At 44.6% G+C, this 16,449-nt stretch overlaps 1 protein-coding gene across 1 annotated transcript in view; it reads left to right on the forward strand.

The window, feature by feature from the left end:
* The first annotated feature begins 4,948 nt into the window (after positions 1-4,948).
* The window catches only part of KIAA1549L (KIAA1549 like), a 137,899-nt gene continuing 126,398 nt past the window's right edge, over positions 4,949-16,449 (forward strand). Inside the window, exon 1 of the mRNA XM_072864043.1 lies at positions 4,949-5,600. Within this exon, the coding sequence (XP_072720144.1) occupies positions 4,949-5,600 (652 nt within the window). The remainder of the gene's footprint in view (positions 5,601-16,449) is intronic.

The raw sequence follows: 16,449 nt of genomic DNA on the forward strand, positions 1-16,449 counted from the left end.
TTCTGCCTTTAGTGTAGCCAAACCTTGAAGGTTCTTTGTTCTGGATGTCCCACTTTTACAACCTTAGAAAAAGGTTATCTGGCCCAGATACCAGCAGATACATCGCTGCTGCTGCAGGTGGTACCTAGCCTGTGGCAACTGCTGCTTGGCCAGCAGGAAGGTGCTGCCGCTGCTGCAGGTGGCCCCACGCGGTCAGTGGCTCCAGATGGCTGGCCTGGTATGGACCAGACGTCCGTGGAAGGCACATTGCCGGGGCTGTTGCCAGCCAAATGTGCTCGTTCTGTCATGGGGCTACAGTGCTTACTGAAATCTAGTGGTTTGGAAGCTGTCACGAAGCAGACTGTTGGGTATGCATATTTATGAAGTAGCGTGGTTCCTGTGCTTAACATAGCATTTAAGGTGCTGCCATAAATAAAATGTAAAAGGCTGAAATGACAGTGCAATATATTTTTGATACCAAACTACTTCAGAGTTGACAGAAAGCTTTACTTTGCTAAATACGAGGTGCTGCTGTTACTGATCTTTCACAGCTGCTCGCTCTTCAATGCAAGCTGGTCATGCTGTCTGCAAAGCTCTTCCTGCAGTACTACACCTTAGGCTACATGGAAATGCATCTGTCCGAATTCTACGGACACCTCTGCTGCTATGAAAGCTGCTTCCTTTTCGCTCTTTACAGTTAGACTTGCATATTGTTGACTTTTAAATATGCATTGGTGTTGGTATCTATCACTTCCCATAGAAAATAGGACCACTGTCTTACTGTATTTTACACTCTTGATTTTGGAAACATCTAGCGAACAAGGAAAGGCAGCCTGAGCCTTTCAGAGGGAATACACTGTCTCTGAAGTCCTTTCTGTTCTTGCTTTCTAATGGTGGTAATGTCCAACTGTCCCCATGCTCTTTCCTATCCTGTGGAAGGATAGGATTAGGACAGACAATTATGAGTAAGTAAGCTTCCTCTCAACTGTCTTTAGGATGACTAGTACTGGTTTAAAATTTGGAGAGTATTTTCCCTGTCACTAAATGCAAAGGACAAATTTATACTGCGGTTGTAATAGCAGATTCATTCAAGGAAAAGCTTTCAGAGTCAATGGAGCTGTCACATGCTACAGATCTGTAGTGGGACAAACTGGTTCAGGGTGATGCAATGCTTCCTTGATGAATTAGCTTAGGCTTTCAGCTGGAGAGATGATCAGTCTCTGGGAGGCAACAGAGAAGCTACTGTTTGGTATCACTCACAGTCCTGATAATCATGGTAGATTCACATTAATCAATGCAACTCGCGCATACAGTGACTTCAGCTCCTGTAATGAATTGAGGCAGCGTGAGTCAAAGTTTTGGTAGGGTTGTGAAATACTACTGCTCCCTCCTTAAACAGCTGTAACTTCCTTACGGGCCTATAATGCATGTCTTGTGCAGCACAGAGCTCAGGAACGCTGGAGAAATGCTGTAGCCCTTCCTGCCTCTCTTCCCACGCTGAATGACACCATGGCTTAAATGGTCAGTCTGATGCCAGCGAGATCCTGCTGTGCAGGAAGGCATATTAAATCATGGATAAGATTTATGGTGATTGATGTTAATGATATCTTCCTACCTTTCACATGTAATAAGGTGCATTTTTCTCTCTTAGGAGAGTTGGGTACATGCTCTAAGCAGATTCGGGTAATTCTAGCTGCCCCTGTCTTGAGGAACAGCACTGACTATTCTTTGTTAAAACAATGAAGCTTCACGCTGAGAGGCTGAAATACACATTTGAGTGGATTCTTCTCCTTAAATCCTGAAAGAGCAGGTTGGGAGCATCTACATACACCCTGTTGGTAGAGGTGCCTGGAGACTGGACTCCATTTGGTGGAGATGTTCATAAATTTGGCCTATTTATTCATCAAAATAAAAAATGCCAGCTGTTGTGTTGCAAAGATAGAGACCATGGCCTGCCACCTGCTTTGTGGAGAAGTTGCTGCATGACCACTACTCTCTTCTCATGTATGAATGAGATTCTCATCTATGGGTTCCTTCATAAAGTCAAGCAAGACTCAAAATGATTGTCGTAGGTCTACTGCAAGCAGGGCAATTTTGGATGTAGGTTTTACTCATCGTTTCAACCAAGGTCATACAGATGATGTCAACCTATTCCTCTGGGGCAAAGGTGGGAGAATCCATGCAAACATGACATTTCATCTCTGTGTATATGGTTTATCATTATGTAGCATGGTAGAGTAGTACTCTTCCCCAGCGGGAGAGGTGCTGGTCCTATGGAGAAACACTGAATACATCTCCTTAGCCAACGAGAGTAGATCTTCACTGGCATGGAGCATCTTGATTCGTTATCTGTGATGAGACATCTCTTCTAGAATCTGGGCTACTTTCTAGCATTAAGGATTCCATAGCGGAGAGGAAACCAGGTCACAAGTATGTACACTCCACCTCCCTGTCCCACAAGCACAGTCACGGAAGGGAATACATGGGCAACATGCATGTGCTGCTTGCAAAAAGAAAAAAAGTACCTGATATCAAGTATACAGAGCACATGCACACTCTAGGAAAACGTGTATGCAGGAAAGCAAATCTCGGCAGCAAGTATGGATGCACAGATACCCTCCAGAGGTTGAAATTATCTTTCTGGACAATGAAGACTAATAGAATTGGGAAAGGTAAGTTTAGGAAGTAGCTAACTACAGTTACTTGGGAAAACTTTAGTGATTTTTCACTAGCTGTAAGAGATCCTGTCCCATCATCATTCTGGAAAATATGCATTTTAAAAATCCTTTGAAATAACAATTAAATCTGCTGGGGAAAAAAAAAACTTGTATTTTTATTTTATTTATATTACAAAATACACATATATACTGTATAATCGAAAATTAAGAGATGACTGTAAAGGTTAAGAGCTGGATCAGGAAAAAGCACTGTCAGAATTAAGTTAATGATGGATCTATTACAAAGATTATGTTATGACAAAACCTAGAAAAATATGAAAATAAGGAAATGGGTTTTACACAGGACTCCCTAAAGATAACAAAAGGTACCACCAGAGGGCCCTGCACTAAATACGTTGGCCCTAAATAAACTGGAGTCATGAGTAAGCTATCCATTTTACTGTAATAATCATACAACTGCCATCTTTCCTCTGTGGATAATCATTAGTAGTCATCATGTGAAAGCTAATTTTGCACAGAATGAATTGGTGATTTGAGGAAAAAGTGAGTAAGACGGCACAAGTGGGACGTATTAGTGGCCGGGTAATGGTATTGGTGACATGGCGAGTGTGCTAAACTAGTCAGATAAATATATAATTATGGGTCATCAGGACTTTGGGGATGCTGTGAGTAGCTGGGTAGCAGGATGTAAAGCTGTGGCTAGCCTGTGCCGGGGCTTACGCTACCTCAAACCTGACTTCAAAGAATGTATCAGAAAGAAAACTTCTTCCTTTCTGCTGGAATTGCTGGGAGGCCGGGGCAGCTTTCCCTCACATAAGCGACACTGTGCCTGTTCAGAATCAGCTCTCGGGGTCCTGGAGCATGTTCTGCCGTGAGCCCACCTTCGCTTTGCCTCTCCTCCCCACCATCACTGTCTGTTGCCCACAGACATGATCTGGGAACAAAACGAACTCAAGGAAGCAGCGCCAGGAAAGAAATGATATTAGAATAAAGAATTCACGTTACCTCTACCGAAAAAACTAATTATGGAAAACACTAAATGAATTGCCATGATGTTTGGTCTGACTGTGACGGAGGCAGCTTCTGCCTCTTGCTGGGGCTCACCTTCCCTGATCTCCATAATACCTTTTATGTACTGGTTGGTCTCCTGGTGTGCCTTTAAGCATCGCAGAGGCAAACCTCTGTCCTTTGAAGCTCCACTTTCAGCCTGGAGGTCTGAGCGTGGTCACGGGTGGGGGGGAGTGACCGAGTGAGTGAGTGCAAGAGAGGGGTGACAGGGGAAGACCTTTCCTGTGTTTGCACACTGGGTGGCTGAGGACGTAGCTGCCCCTTTGCTCAACCCCTGCAGCGTGCTCCAGCTGCTTTATTCTCAGAGCTGTTTCTGCACTTGCAGAAATGCTGCCGGTGGTGCTCTGTGCTGTGGCAGGGCTTGGGCTGCTTCCCAAGAAGAGGTGCTCGCTGGCACCTCAGATAATGAGGGCCATCTTTGGAGAGGTCCTGGCCCGGAGACTCACAGGTACTGTGAGCTGGCAATAAACGGCTCCCGAGGCGAGCAGAGAAGGACTTTTAGTCTCGCCCGGTCACAGGACCACTGCGAGTGGGCGCAGCTCCATTTACACCTAAAAGATAGTGCTGGGCACAATTGCTTCAAAAAATTCGGGAGGGAGTCGGGGCCAAGAGCTGATGCTGCTGCAACGTGCCCTCGAAGGCATGGCGGGGGGAGGCTTTCCCCCGCCTCCCGTCTCCCCCGGCCGCTGCGGCCGCCGCTTCGGGGAGCGGCCGGCGCTGGACAGCGCCCGCCCCGCCCGCGGCCTCTCCCCGCTTCCCCGGGCGACGCTCGGGAGCGGCCCCGGCTCAGCCGCGACGCCGCCGGGGCGGAGCAGGCGGGTGCGGGGGGCCGGGCGCCCCGCGGGGCGGCGGAGGGGGTCCCCGCGGCCCCGGCAGCGCCGCCTCCGCTCCCCGCCTCCCCGCGCTCGGAGGGCGGGGAGCGGGGCCGGGACTGGCGGCGACGTGAGCCCTTTGTCGATGAAGCTGCCTTCCGCGGCGCTCTCCGCGCCGGAGCCGGAGGGGCCGCGCCGCCGCCGCCGCCGCCGCTGAGGCGCGCCGGCACCGCGTCCCGCGGCCGCGGCGGGCGCCCGGGCAGAGCCGCCGGCAGCATGCGGTGTCCCCCGCTCCTCCTCCTCCGCCGCCGCCGCCGCCTCCCTGCACAGCCGCTGCTCTAGAGCCCGGCGCGGCGGGGCGATGGGCAGCGCTGCCCGCTGAGCCGCGGCGGGGCCGTGCGAGGCGCGGGGATGTGGCGGCGGGCGGCGGGCGGCGGGCGGAGCGGGGCGCGCCCCGCGGGGCCCTGCGGAGCGCCCGGCACCGCGCCCCCGCGCAGCGCCCCGCCGTCGGGCGGCGGAGCGGGCCTGGCCGGGGCCGTCCTGCTGCTGGGGGTGGTCGTCGCCCTCCTGCCGAGCGCCCGGGCCGAGCCGGGTAAGGAGCGCGGGGGCGCGGGGGCGCGGGGGCGCGGGCGGCCCGGCGGCGGGAGCACGGCTGCCACGGGGCGCGGGCGGCCCGGCGGCGGGAGCACGGCTGCCACGGGGCACGGCTGCCACGGGGCACCGGTGTCACGGAGCACCGCTGTCGCAGGGCACCGCTGTCACCGCCCTGCCCGCGCAGAAAGCGCCGCGGGCGTGGAAAGGGCGGCTCTGCGGGGAGGCTGGGGCTTCCCTGCGCGGAAGTTGCCGCCGCCTGCAGAGCAGCCTCACCTGCTGCAACGGCAGAGGGTCTCCCGTGCGCCTAAGGCGAGAGATCGAAATCGTGAAATCTACCTTGTGCCGGGTGATACTGTAAGTGGGGGGAAATCCAGGCTCTTCCTCATTGTCTTCTGCATCCTTTTGTACCCGCTCTTTGAACAGAGGCTCATCTCTGAAGAGGGGACGCTCGGCTTTTCTGCCTTTTCCCGTAGGCAGCCTGCGCTGCAATCATCCCCCTGGTCTTCCGGGCTAACGCACAAATAACAGCTTTTCCTATGGGACAGGCTAGTTGGGTTAGCTTTTGTTCCTTGCAGAGAAAGAGGGACGGGCAGAGGCTTTTGTTAAACCAAAGGATCATTTCTAGTGATTCTGTATGTGTGTGGCGGGGAGGAGGGGAAGGTAAGGAGGGGTTAGGAGAGGGCAAGCTCTGCTGAGATCTGAGCGCTACCTCTCAAATGCGGCTGAGAGCGCCAACAATTTCTGGGTTATATTTTTCCTATTTCCCTTGACTTTCTGAGTCAGGCAGTGTTCTGCGCTCTCCCGACTTCTTACAGCAGTCGATATACTCAGTGACCTCAATGCAGAAATGATTACTGTTGCTGGTAGTTATTGTCTGTGCCAGATACAGATGCCAAATATAAGTCTAAGGCTATGCTAAAATAATAGAAAGAGGCTAAAATTGATATATGGCTAGATTAATCCCATGGATTTAAGAAAAGAGTAGGCATGTAGATCCACATTTCGAAGCTGTTAACATGAATGTACAGTAATCATATACAATTGATGTCGGTTTTATAGCCATAATATAATGAGGTTTCTCATTTGCAGGTTATAGGTTGGTGGAATAGTGCCTCATACTTCATTACTTGCTCTGAACATGTAAATACTGTGGTTTGATTTATCTCTATAAGATAAGGGATGGCTAATTTTTTACCTGTGCTTGACAGTTCAGTCTGGATTTCACATGAACTCTCGCGCCATGTCTAAATTATGAAATGTGTCTTCACTTGGAGGTAGCCAGCCTCTCAGAGCTGAATTTTAAAAGCTAAGGTATTTCTGACAACGCAACAAGACACCTCTTTACACTTGATCACTAGATTCAAGAGTAGAATGGAGGGTATTAATATTCTGTTTCTTCCTTTCTTCCTTTGTGGTCTGTATGTCTTTATGACACAGCCATTATCTCACTTTTTAAGTGAGGAAATCCAATAGAGATAAAAAAATATATTTGTAGGTATCTCATAGCCTACAGCTTGAAAAAAAAGAAGTGAGAAACGACACCAGTTCCAAGCCAAAGTACATAATGAGAGTATGCATACCACACAGTGAAAAATACTGTCACCGATAGGCATTACCTGGGAATTTTAAACGATCGGGTAGTTACGTTAAGGTACTTAATCAGTTGTAGTTAATAGCTTTGAGCATTACAGCTGAGATTGCAAGTAAAACTTCATTTGTCCTACGCAGTGTTTATCATTGGTTATGATTGTTAAGGTGCGTAAATTGTGTGTCAATCAACATAGAAAGCTTTGTCTTCCAGTGAGATACTGAGATACTGTCTCCCATTAAAGTCAGGGGCAAACAAGTACTAGAGCCAGATTTTCAATGAAGAACATCAGTTTTGTCTAAGAAGGTTAACTTCTATATGTTTACATAGGGCAGTCTATATGTAATTCTGGATTTCTGTTAAGAAAATGTGCTTTTACTAATTTCTCTGCTTATTACTGTAATGTACATGGTTCATATAGCAGGTCTACTGCTGTGAAGTCCAAGTGGCATTACGTGATGCATTAAACACTGGGAATAGCATTTGTCATGCACCATTTTTACCACAGCTTTCTCCACTGGGGAATATTTGCATCTATGGGAAAATTATGTCTGTACATACATACACACTCACAGATAATTACTTGGTTCTTCTGTTGGGTTTATGTGCAACACATGGCATCGCTGTGTATGAAGATGAAGCAGGGAACTGGGGGCATGAAGGGTAAAGAGAGAAGTTTTACGCTGGTGCCAGTGCTTCAGAAGACAACTCAAAAGTTTCCTGATGCCCGAGATGATTTTACGTAGCTGTGGTAACAATATTTCCTTTGACCTCAATAAAAATTCAACACAAAGGGAAAAGATCTCCCTGAAAAGAGATCCTGACAGGACGAGGTGTTGGGCTACCAGGCGTTGCAAGCAGAGAGATTGGTTATCTCTGTATTAGGGGCTCAGAACCAGTCCTCAGTGCTGGTCAGTGCCTCGGGACACTTTCACCATCAAGTACAGAGTGATTAGGTTTCAAACAGCAGATGAGAAGCTTTATTTTTAATGTTAGAAGTATTTTATGTTTGTTTAGCTGGATACATACAAAACTGCTCAGTGACATGCAGAGTTAATCATTAATTTCCACAGTATGTCATCCCCAGGACCACCGCTTGAATTCAGGTTGAAAATAAAATTACATTGTCCACCATAATCAGAAGTACATAACTGTGATTTCTGATGGATTATAGAATAACGAGTATTCAGTTACTCGTTATTCAAAAATTCAGTCAAACTGAATATATCTGTCAAGAAAGGAAAAAGTAATGAGCTAGAAAACAAATGAGGGAACGTGCGGTTTTGGGTTGACTCCTACCAAGCTCCAGCCAGGTAAAACTCCCTTGTGAACTAGAGGCATGAACTGTGGGCAACCATTTTCCTTGGGGGAAGAAGAGAGAGGCAGTTTCTGAAATGAGTGCAACTTTGAAAGGCAGCTATTGAAAGCTGATCTGGTCTCGGTGGACCATCTCTCAGCCAGTAAATACGCATGGCACTATTGTTTGAGTAAAACGGAGGAAAAGGCACGTTGCTCACAGTTGTGTTGCCCATGAGTTTAATCAACTGATCAGAGGGGCTGCAGTGGGGGCCTGGGGAAATAAAGTTTTAAGAAACATTAAAATATACCTTTTAAATTTTCCATCATCCTTTATGCTTGTTTGTGTAGCCTGTTTGAATGATAAACTTGTCAGGGAAAGGTCCATTTCTTCCTGCGTTTGCTGAACAGTAGCACAGTGAGATCTCACCTTAATTAACAACAATTTCAAAAACAATAACGACACCTCCAGCACAGTGGCTGCTTCTCGCAGCTGGAGCTTTGATTGAACAACTCGGAGAGTGCTCCGTGCCAGCTGCTAAATTGCCAGTCCCGCCTCCTACAGACCATGGCTCTCAATGGATGGCAGCTACCTGAGCACTGACTCAATGCCTCTCAGCTCCTGAAACCCAACAAAAAGCGCTGGAATTGGCATATCTGGAAGCGTACAGGTTGGTGTTCCCATTGCCAAAGGAGTGGCTGCAGAGGCGAGGGCCATGAGCATATCGGGGTGTGAGCCCTTCCTTGGATCCAGCTCCGTGTTGAGGAAATTGGTGAGGACATGGAAGAAGGCACTCTGCACCTCCTGTGGTTGCTCTCCAGAATTACCAGTCCAGCATTTTAGGAAATCAATAGTTTCAGGTTGGTCATGTTGCTCTTTTAATGCTCTGTCTGATTATCTCAATAAAACAAAATACGTGCAGATATCTCAGATACCCTGTGAAAGAATAGTGAAAATTTCAAATTCTGGCTCATTTTATTCAAAACAAAACAGAAATCTACAGCATGGCATGAAAGATTAGGCCACCAGGAGCATGCAAAAAGATGCTTCTTTGGGAGGATTTGAGGATTTGATGGGTACGCTTGGTATAGATCCACCAGTCACGAGTCATGTTCTTCCACTACATTCCTGGATCTGAGTTATTCCCCACATTAGCTGATAATAAATAACCTGGTTTTAGTATTCATATAGATACAGGATACTTTAAATTCATATATACTGAAACAACTTTGAGAAACTGTTCTCTGTAGATTAAGATAAGCAACTGGTATCTCAGATGCGGTTGAAGGGTGCCCATGTTTTGGATGGGTGTACTCTTCACTGGGTAAAAAAACTGGCTGGATGGCCGAGCCCAGAGAGTGGTGGTGAATGGAGTTTACTCCAGTTGGCGGCCGGTCACAAGTGGTGTTCCCCAGGGCTCTGTGTTGGGGCCAGTCCTGTTTAATATCTTCATCAGTGATCTGGATGAGGGGATCGAGTGCACCCTCAGTAAGTTTGCAGATGACACCAAGCTGGGCGGGAGTGTTGATCTGCTTGAGGGTAGGAAGGCTCTGCAGAGGGACCTGGACAGGCTGGATTGATGGGCCGAGGTCAACTGTATGGGGTTCAACAAGGCCAAGTGCAAGTGCTGTGTCCTGCACTTGGGCCACAATAACCCCGTGCAACACTACAGGCTTGGGGAAGAGTGTCTGGAAAGCTGCCAGGCAGAGAAGGACCTGGGGGTGTTGGTCGACAGCCGGCTGAATATGAGCTGGCAGTGTGCCCAGGTGGCCAAGAAGGCCAATAGCATCCTGGCTTGTATCAGGAATAGTGTGGCCAGCAGGACTAGGGCAGTGATTGTCCCGCTGTACTCAGCACTGGTGAGGCCGCACCTCGAATACTGTGTTCAGTTTTGGGCCCCCCACTACAAGAGAGACATTGAGGTGCTGGAGCGTGTCCAGAGAAGGGCAACGAAGCTGGTGAAGGGTCTGGAGCACAAGTCTGATGGGGAGCGGCTGAGGGAACTGGGGTTGTTTAGCCTGAAGAAAAGGAGGCTGAGGGGAGACCTTATCGCTCTCTACAGCTACCTGAAAGGAGGTTGTAGCAAGGTGGGGGTCGGTCTCTTCTCCCAGGTAACAAGCGATAGGATGAGAGGAAATGGCCTCAAGTTGCGCCAGGGGAGGTTTAGACTGGATATTAGGAAAAAATTTCTTCACTGAACGGGTTATCAAGCATTGGAACAGGCTGCCCAGGGAAGTGGTTGAGTCACCATCCCTGGACATGTTTAGAAGACGTGTAGATGTGGTGCTTAGGGACATGGTTTAGTGGTGGACTTGGTGGTGCTAGGTTAACGGTTGGACTTGATGATCTTAAAGGTCTTTTCCAACCTAAACGATTCTATGATTCTATGTTTTGCCTGTAAGGAATGCTGACTGGCTGTTTGAGAGCTATGGGTAGAGAAGAACTTTTAAATCTTATTTTCAGTCATGTTCAGTCATCCAGTAGTGTATTGGATATGTTGCATCCTCCTAATCTTCAGTGCACTATTTCCTGAAATCTTTTACACTTGCTTGAGGTCAGGTTGCTGAACAAGAGGAAGGGGACTGTGAGTAATTTTTTGTTTACGGCATTTTCTTAGTCATGTGGGAATGGTTGTTTCTGCTGAAGTAAATACTGATGATATTTGCATATGAATTTAAGCTTCAATGTCCAAACATGTCAACATTTCCTTTAAAAAAAATGAGCATTTCAGTGGTTATTTACTGTTTCATCTCCCTTCTGCTGAGTCCAAGGAAGGAACTACTGCACTTATTGAACTAGTCTGCATTTTACTGCTAATCCTGAGGGCCATGGGTAAGACACTGCCTTCCACTAGCAAGGTGGGATAGCACTGGTGGGCTTTGGCCATAGGGCATTTCTCAGCTAAAACATCCCACACAAAGACATTTCCAATGAGGGTATTTAGTTAGAGGAAGTACAGGATACAGGAAAAACACTTTCTGTACATCTCACACGGAGCAGTTTGCTGCTGAAGTAGCTGTGGTATTCTTGGCACAGCTGGTCTTTGTGCCTGAGATTGCCTCTTGAATATTAAGGGTCAGGTTCGTGAAGAAAAGGTAAACATGTCTTCTAGAAATTAGTTCTAAAAAAATCAAGGAAATAACACTTGTATACTTGTGTTGAAGGTGTGCAGGAGTTCTCCTACCAAAAGAAAAAGAACAGAAAAAAAAAAATCCAGGTAAAATAGATTGGAACAGAGCACGGCAGATAGCACTATACCTGCCTGAGTGAGAAAGGTGCTTGTTCAGAGACTGCCTTCGGGAAGGTGACAGCACAGCTATATAAAGGACCAGGGATGAGGAACTTCCACCACTGTCACCTGGGCGATACATCTCCTTTCTCTGCAGCCTCCTCTGAGACTGTGGGGTCCTGCTGTCTCTGGACTCGCACTAGGCTAAATTATCCTCTATCCGCCATTGAGACGAACAGCTTAATTTTGTGGCCCTTGTCACCAGAGCGTTTGAGACTTCTGTAGTTGTTGCTGGATCACATATGTGTAAGATAGGAAAGACTTACCCTTATTTTTACAGTTAATGGTCTTGCCCGTGATCACTCGCGCCGTCTTCTTCATTCACAGTTTGAGGCTAGTTTGGCAGCTCCCAGAGGAGTTGAGCAGAAGATGGGCAACTGCTGGAAACTTTCTCTCTTTCGAATGGTAGTGAAGCCTAAACCCTCACACCCATAAATTCCTTAGTAATACCTTGCTTATTCTCTTCCTATCCTGCCTAAAACCCAAATACACAAAAACCAGGGATCCGCAAGAAAGATTTTTAGATTCCATAAATTAATCCTCGGAGTTTATCAAGAGAGTAATGAAATAATGTTTTGAAAAAACCACCAGGGTCTTCCCTTCTCCCTCCTTAAACATAACTTTCAATAGTTTTAGATTTGAAAAGGTCTACGACAAAAGATCTGGAATTAAAAAAGAAGCAAATAAGAGCGAAGTCCAGGCTTTGAGCTGCCATTTTAGTGGCAGTCCTACGTACATGCAGAAGGATATAACGGGAACATATGCATCTCATAATTATTACAAAAAGAAAGGCCAGTAATGTTCTTAAAGTCTGAAATGGAGATACGATGCCGATAGGTGTCTGAAGTGCATCTTTGAACAGAGATGATGCTTTTAAGGGCCTCTTAACAGCAGCTATAAGTGACTCAGTTTGACTACTCCCTTTTAAAAAGATGAGTTATTGCAGAAAATGGAAAGTCTGAAGATATAAGTACTATGGGCCCCTTTGGGGTGAAAAGAAATGATTATGTTATTAATATTTAAATAACAATTACTTTTGCAGGTATGAGGTATACACAGTATGTACAGCAAAAGGTAACACAAGTAATATTTCTATTTGATCTTCTGGTTAAATCAGGGAAAATTCCTTTCTGGATTCTGGGAGCAGGAGGAAGGAAGGAAGAATGAAAGAACATTCGAAGATGGAAAAAATAAAAATCCAGACTTAAAAGACAGTGCCTGTTTCCAAATTTTCTGCACCACTCATTGCTGTAGATTTGAAACTATCTACAATACCATGTCTACCATTTTATCACCTGTTAGCAATATACTAGTGTTGGTCTTTCAAGGGAAATACCCCGGTTGATTCCTACTGACTTTGAACAGGAAGAATACATGGGAGAAATTAGAGGAAAAACTATGCAAGACTGTAAACACAGAATGTAAGTGTTCTGGGCATATTCTCCAATTTTCAGTTATTATCATGAGGTTTGATGCATCAGTCGGTGAAGCAGCAGTAGCTTTTCTTTTGAAATTTCTCCTGAATTGCCTTCATGTGTATGCGTTTTCCTTATTATAACGAAAAAGCCTCTATGCTGAATGTAGTGATTTTGGTTGCTCTCTAGGAAAGTCTTTGTACACGCTATACCTACTGATCATGTGTTTTCCTAAGTGCTCATGCAGATGGGTGGTGATAAAAAATTCCTGAAGCAAGCCAATACAAATTAAAATCCATCTGTATACCAGGTGATAAAAAAGCAGCAGAACTATCCTGCATCACTCTACTGTTTAGTGATATGATGATCTCACTGCAGTGTCTTTAGTTGAAAATAAGTAAAAAGTCTTTAAATAAATTGTTGCCCTGTGTTTGAGAGGTATGGATTTTGTAAGTTAAACCTTATATATTTACTAGCTAGGATAACACAATAAGTTTGTTACATAAATATGTGTAACAATGTTAAGAGATGGATTTTTTTTAAGTGCTAGTAAGTCAAAAGAAAGGCTTAACATTTACATGTGTGGAAATTAAAATGTCAAAAAACAGATTCCAAAGGAATGGGAAACAAAGATGTATTAGTTTTCCGTGGTTTTTCCTAAACAATGAAATAACTGAGGCCAGCAAAATATGTTGGCGGCCAATGTAAAAATGGTAAGAAAAGAGTTGAAAAATTGAAGTTTATCCTTGGGATATCCGTTTGTTACCAAATAGTTGTTGGTTGTTTTGAAAATAAAAAAAATGATTTAGATGATGTGATTGTCACTGAAGTTCTGAAAAGCTGATTTAAAACCATTACAGACTTGCCTAGTTCTTTCTTTGTGTAGTTTTCCTTTAATCTGATGAGTAGCTTTGGCAGATGAATGTATCAGTGATGAAATGTTGGATTTTTATAGGGATCATGGCTAGTTAAGAAAGAGAATGCATTTTTACAGTTTTCTATCATTGTAGTATGTCTTTGATGCAAGGTGTTTAAGCTGAAATTTTTAGGGGTAGTTTTAAGAAATCCTTAAAACTGATGTTTTGGGTTTTATTTAGCATATTCTGGTCTGGCCTTCCATGATACTGTAATTTTAAAAATGTTTCTCTGATCTTATGGTAAAACATCTTGGCTGAATGATTTTAAGACCAATACGGGCTTGATTGTTGTAGCAGCTCAGTATTCTCAGCTAGGTTTGTCTGAATTTCTTGATGCTCGCCAACTCCGAAAGTCTCAAACCCCATTTTTTTTTGTACTGAGTGTAGCTTCTGAATTAGATATTCACATAAAAGTAGACTTGAAAAAACTGTCCATTGTTCACTGGCAGTCCATAAACATAATTGACATTGCCCAGCTTTTGTTTTGGAGTAGTTAGTAACAGAGGTGTTTTCAAAGCTGCAACCTGCTGAATTTATCAATATATCTCCCTTTGCAAGGTTTGGTAGCCAAAATTCATTGCTATTTAAAAAAAAAAGGTTGACTTATTGGAGAATTAGAGCTTGGGCTCTAAATTGGATACAGGCAGTGATCTTTTGCTAGGTGAATAAGCGGGAGTGTTGATTAGACATTTTATGTGGTGCTGTTTGTGGCTTTAGTGCTATTAAAAAAGCATTATTTTTCTATATCTACCTTTTATTTTCTTTGGCTACCTATAGAAACACCTATAGAAAGCTTATGGAGTCCTGCCACATAATCAATACAAAATTATTGAGTTATTTTCAAAAGGAATTTTACCAGATTGTCACCTAGCAAGAGCTCTGGGGCACCTTTAAGTTTTACTGAGAAGCCATATACAAAAATCCTGTTGACCAGCTTGGGTTGTTCCTGAGCACATGCAGCATTTCCTCTGGTCATCTCACATCCAAAAGAATAGGGCAGGTTGGAGAAGAATAGTGATTGGCCATAAGAAGGAGTACAGAACATGGAAAAAATTGTATTAGTAAAAGATTTCTAGGCATTTAAGTCACAAAGGAGTCACTGATGTCGAATTTGTCTTCTGCATAAGGTAGGCCATAAGATTTCTCTTTGTTTTAGTGACTGACACAAGTGTGGCAGCTCTGGGAAACCTTTAAAAGACTATGTGATCCTAATTCAAATTTTTCAGGGGCTGGGCACTTCACCACAATTATTGGTGAAGGGCGTTACTATCATGTTTGGAAATGTATATAATTTCAAAACTGAATTTGTCCCACTGCATTTTCTAGTCACCCTATCTACCAGTCTGAAGAGCTCCAAAATCTCTTTTCCATGCATAGCTACTCGTACACTGTGATCAAGTCATGCCTTTCGCTTTGAGTTCTCAGATGGTTCAATCAAAGGCATATTTTCCACATCTTTCATCATTCCTGTAAGTCCTCTTTGAAGTCTTTCCAGTCTGATGGTCCTCTGGAACTGCAGCCTCCAGAGCTGGTCTGGTATTCCTGGTTCATCAGGAATGGGCATCAGCGTCAGTGTCCGATGTATTATAATTTTTTGTTGTAGTGCTGATGTCCCCATATGTATGAATTGAATTAAGGTTACTCCTGTAGGAGTTCCCATTGATCTGATTATTCACCTCTGCTTCCAAGATTTATTTTTTTTAGAGTAAGTCTACTCTGCAGACTTTGGTATAATGGAGAGAGGCAAGATTAACAACCCCTGAAGCTACAATGCTTCTCCTACTTGTGGAAGCTGCAGTCTGCTCAGTAGACATAACCCTTCATCATTGTTCCCCTCTGTAGACACTCTTATCCCGTGAAATTGGTCTATAGTCTTTACTTCCAGATGTGTGATCTGATACTTGACTGCATCTGCCTGCCTGCTTCATTGTTCGTCACCTTCCCAGTTGTCATCTGAGAACTTTTATCTGAGATAGTTTTGACTTCCTCCAGGTTATTGATAAAAATGTTGAGTACAAGGCTGAGAATCAGTCCCCATGGGAGTCTATTAGAAGCATTGCTGCTCAATTTAATAATTTAAAATCTATTGCATATGCACCATATTAATTTTATATTTTATTAATCAAAATGTGAGATAGAAAGTCAAATGCCTCATTGAAATCTAAGAATATTAGATCAAATTGGTAGTCTGATAGAAATATAAAATTAAAGTGATTCATTGTCCGTAAAAATTCATGCCTGGGCATTAATTATTCCATCCTCTTTTTGTTCGTCATTAATCAAATCCTTTGTCTGCTAATCCAGTCCATCAGCAGCAGCAATATCAAAATCTCTATTTGACAGTTCCCATTTACTCTGTTTAAATGTCATAATATTATAGAACAAAGATAAATACTGTTCTTTGTTTGCTTTGTCTCCTAGCACTAGGAATAAGGGGACAATCCACAACTGAGAAAAATAAAAGTCTAATTCAAAACCAGTCAATGCTGCTTCACACTCCCTCTACCTGTAGGACTTGCTGCCACAAAAATGGATACTTTAAGAACCCCCAAAAGGTAGGTCTGGTGCACTCTTTGATAGTGCCTGGTTGCACCAACTGATGGAGACTGGACGGATCCTGTTTGGTTCAGGATGGCATTTCCTACGTCCGTATGGACGAACAGAATATCCAAAATTTGAATAATTAGCACTAAAGGAATATAAACTATAAGAAGATGCATGGAAAAGAAGCTCCTGGAAAACTGAACACTACTTGGGTGTAGGGGACACTTCTCCTGAAGGTTTTGTGCCTTACTTCTGTTTCATGAACAAT

Source organism: Ciconia boyciana, chromosome 6 (assembly GCF_034638445.1).
Source record: "Ciconia boyciana chromosome 6, ASM3463844v1, whole genome shotgun sequence".
In the NCBI taxonomy this organism is placed as follows: domain Eukaryota; kingdom Metazoa; phylum Chordata; class Aves; order Ciconiiformes; family Ciconiidae; genus Ciconia; species Ciconia boyciana.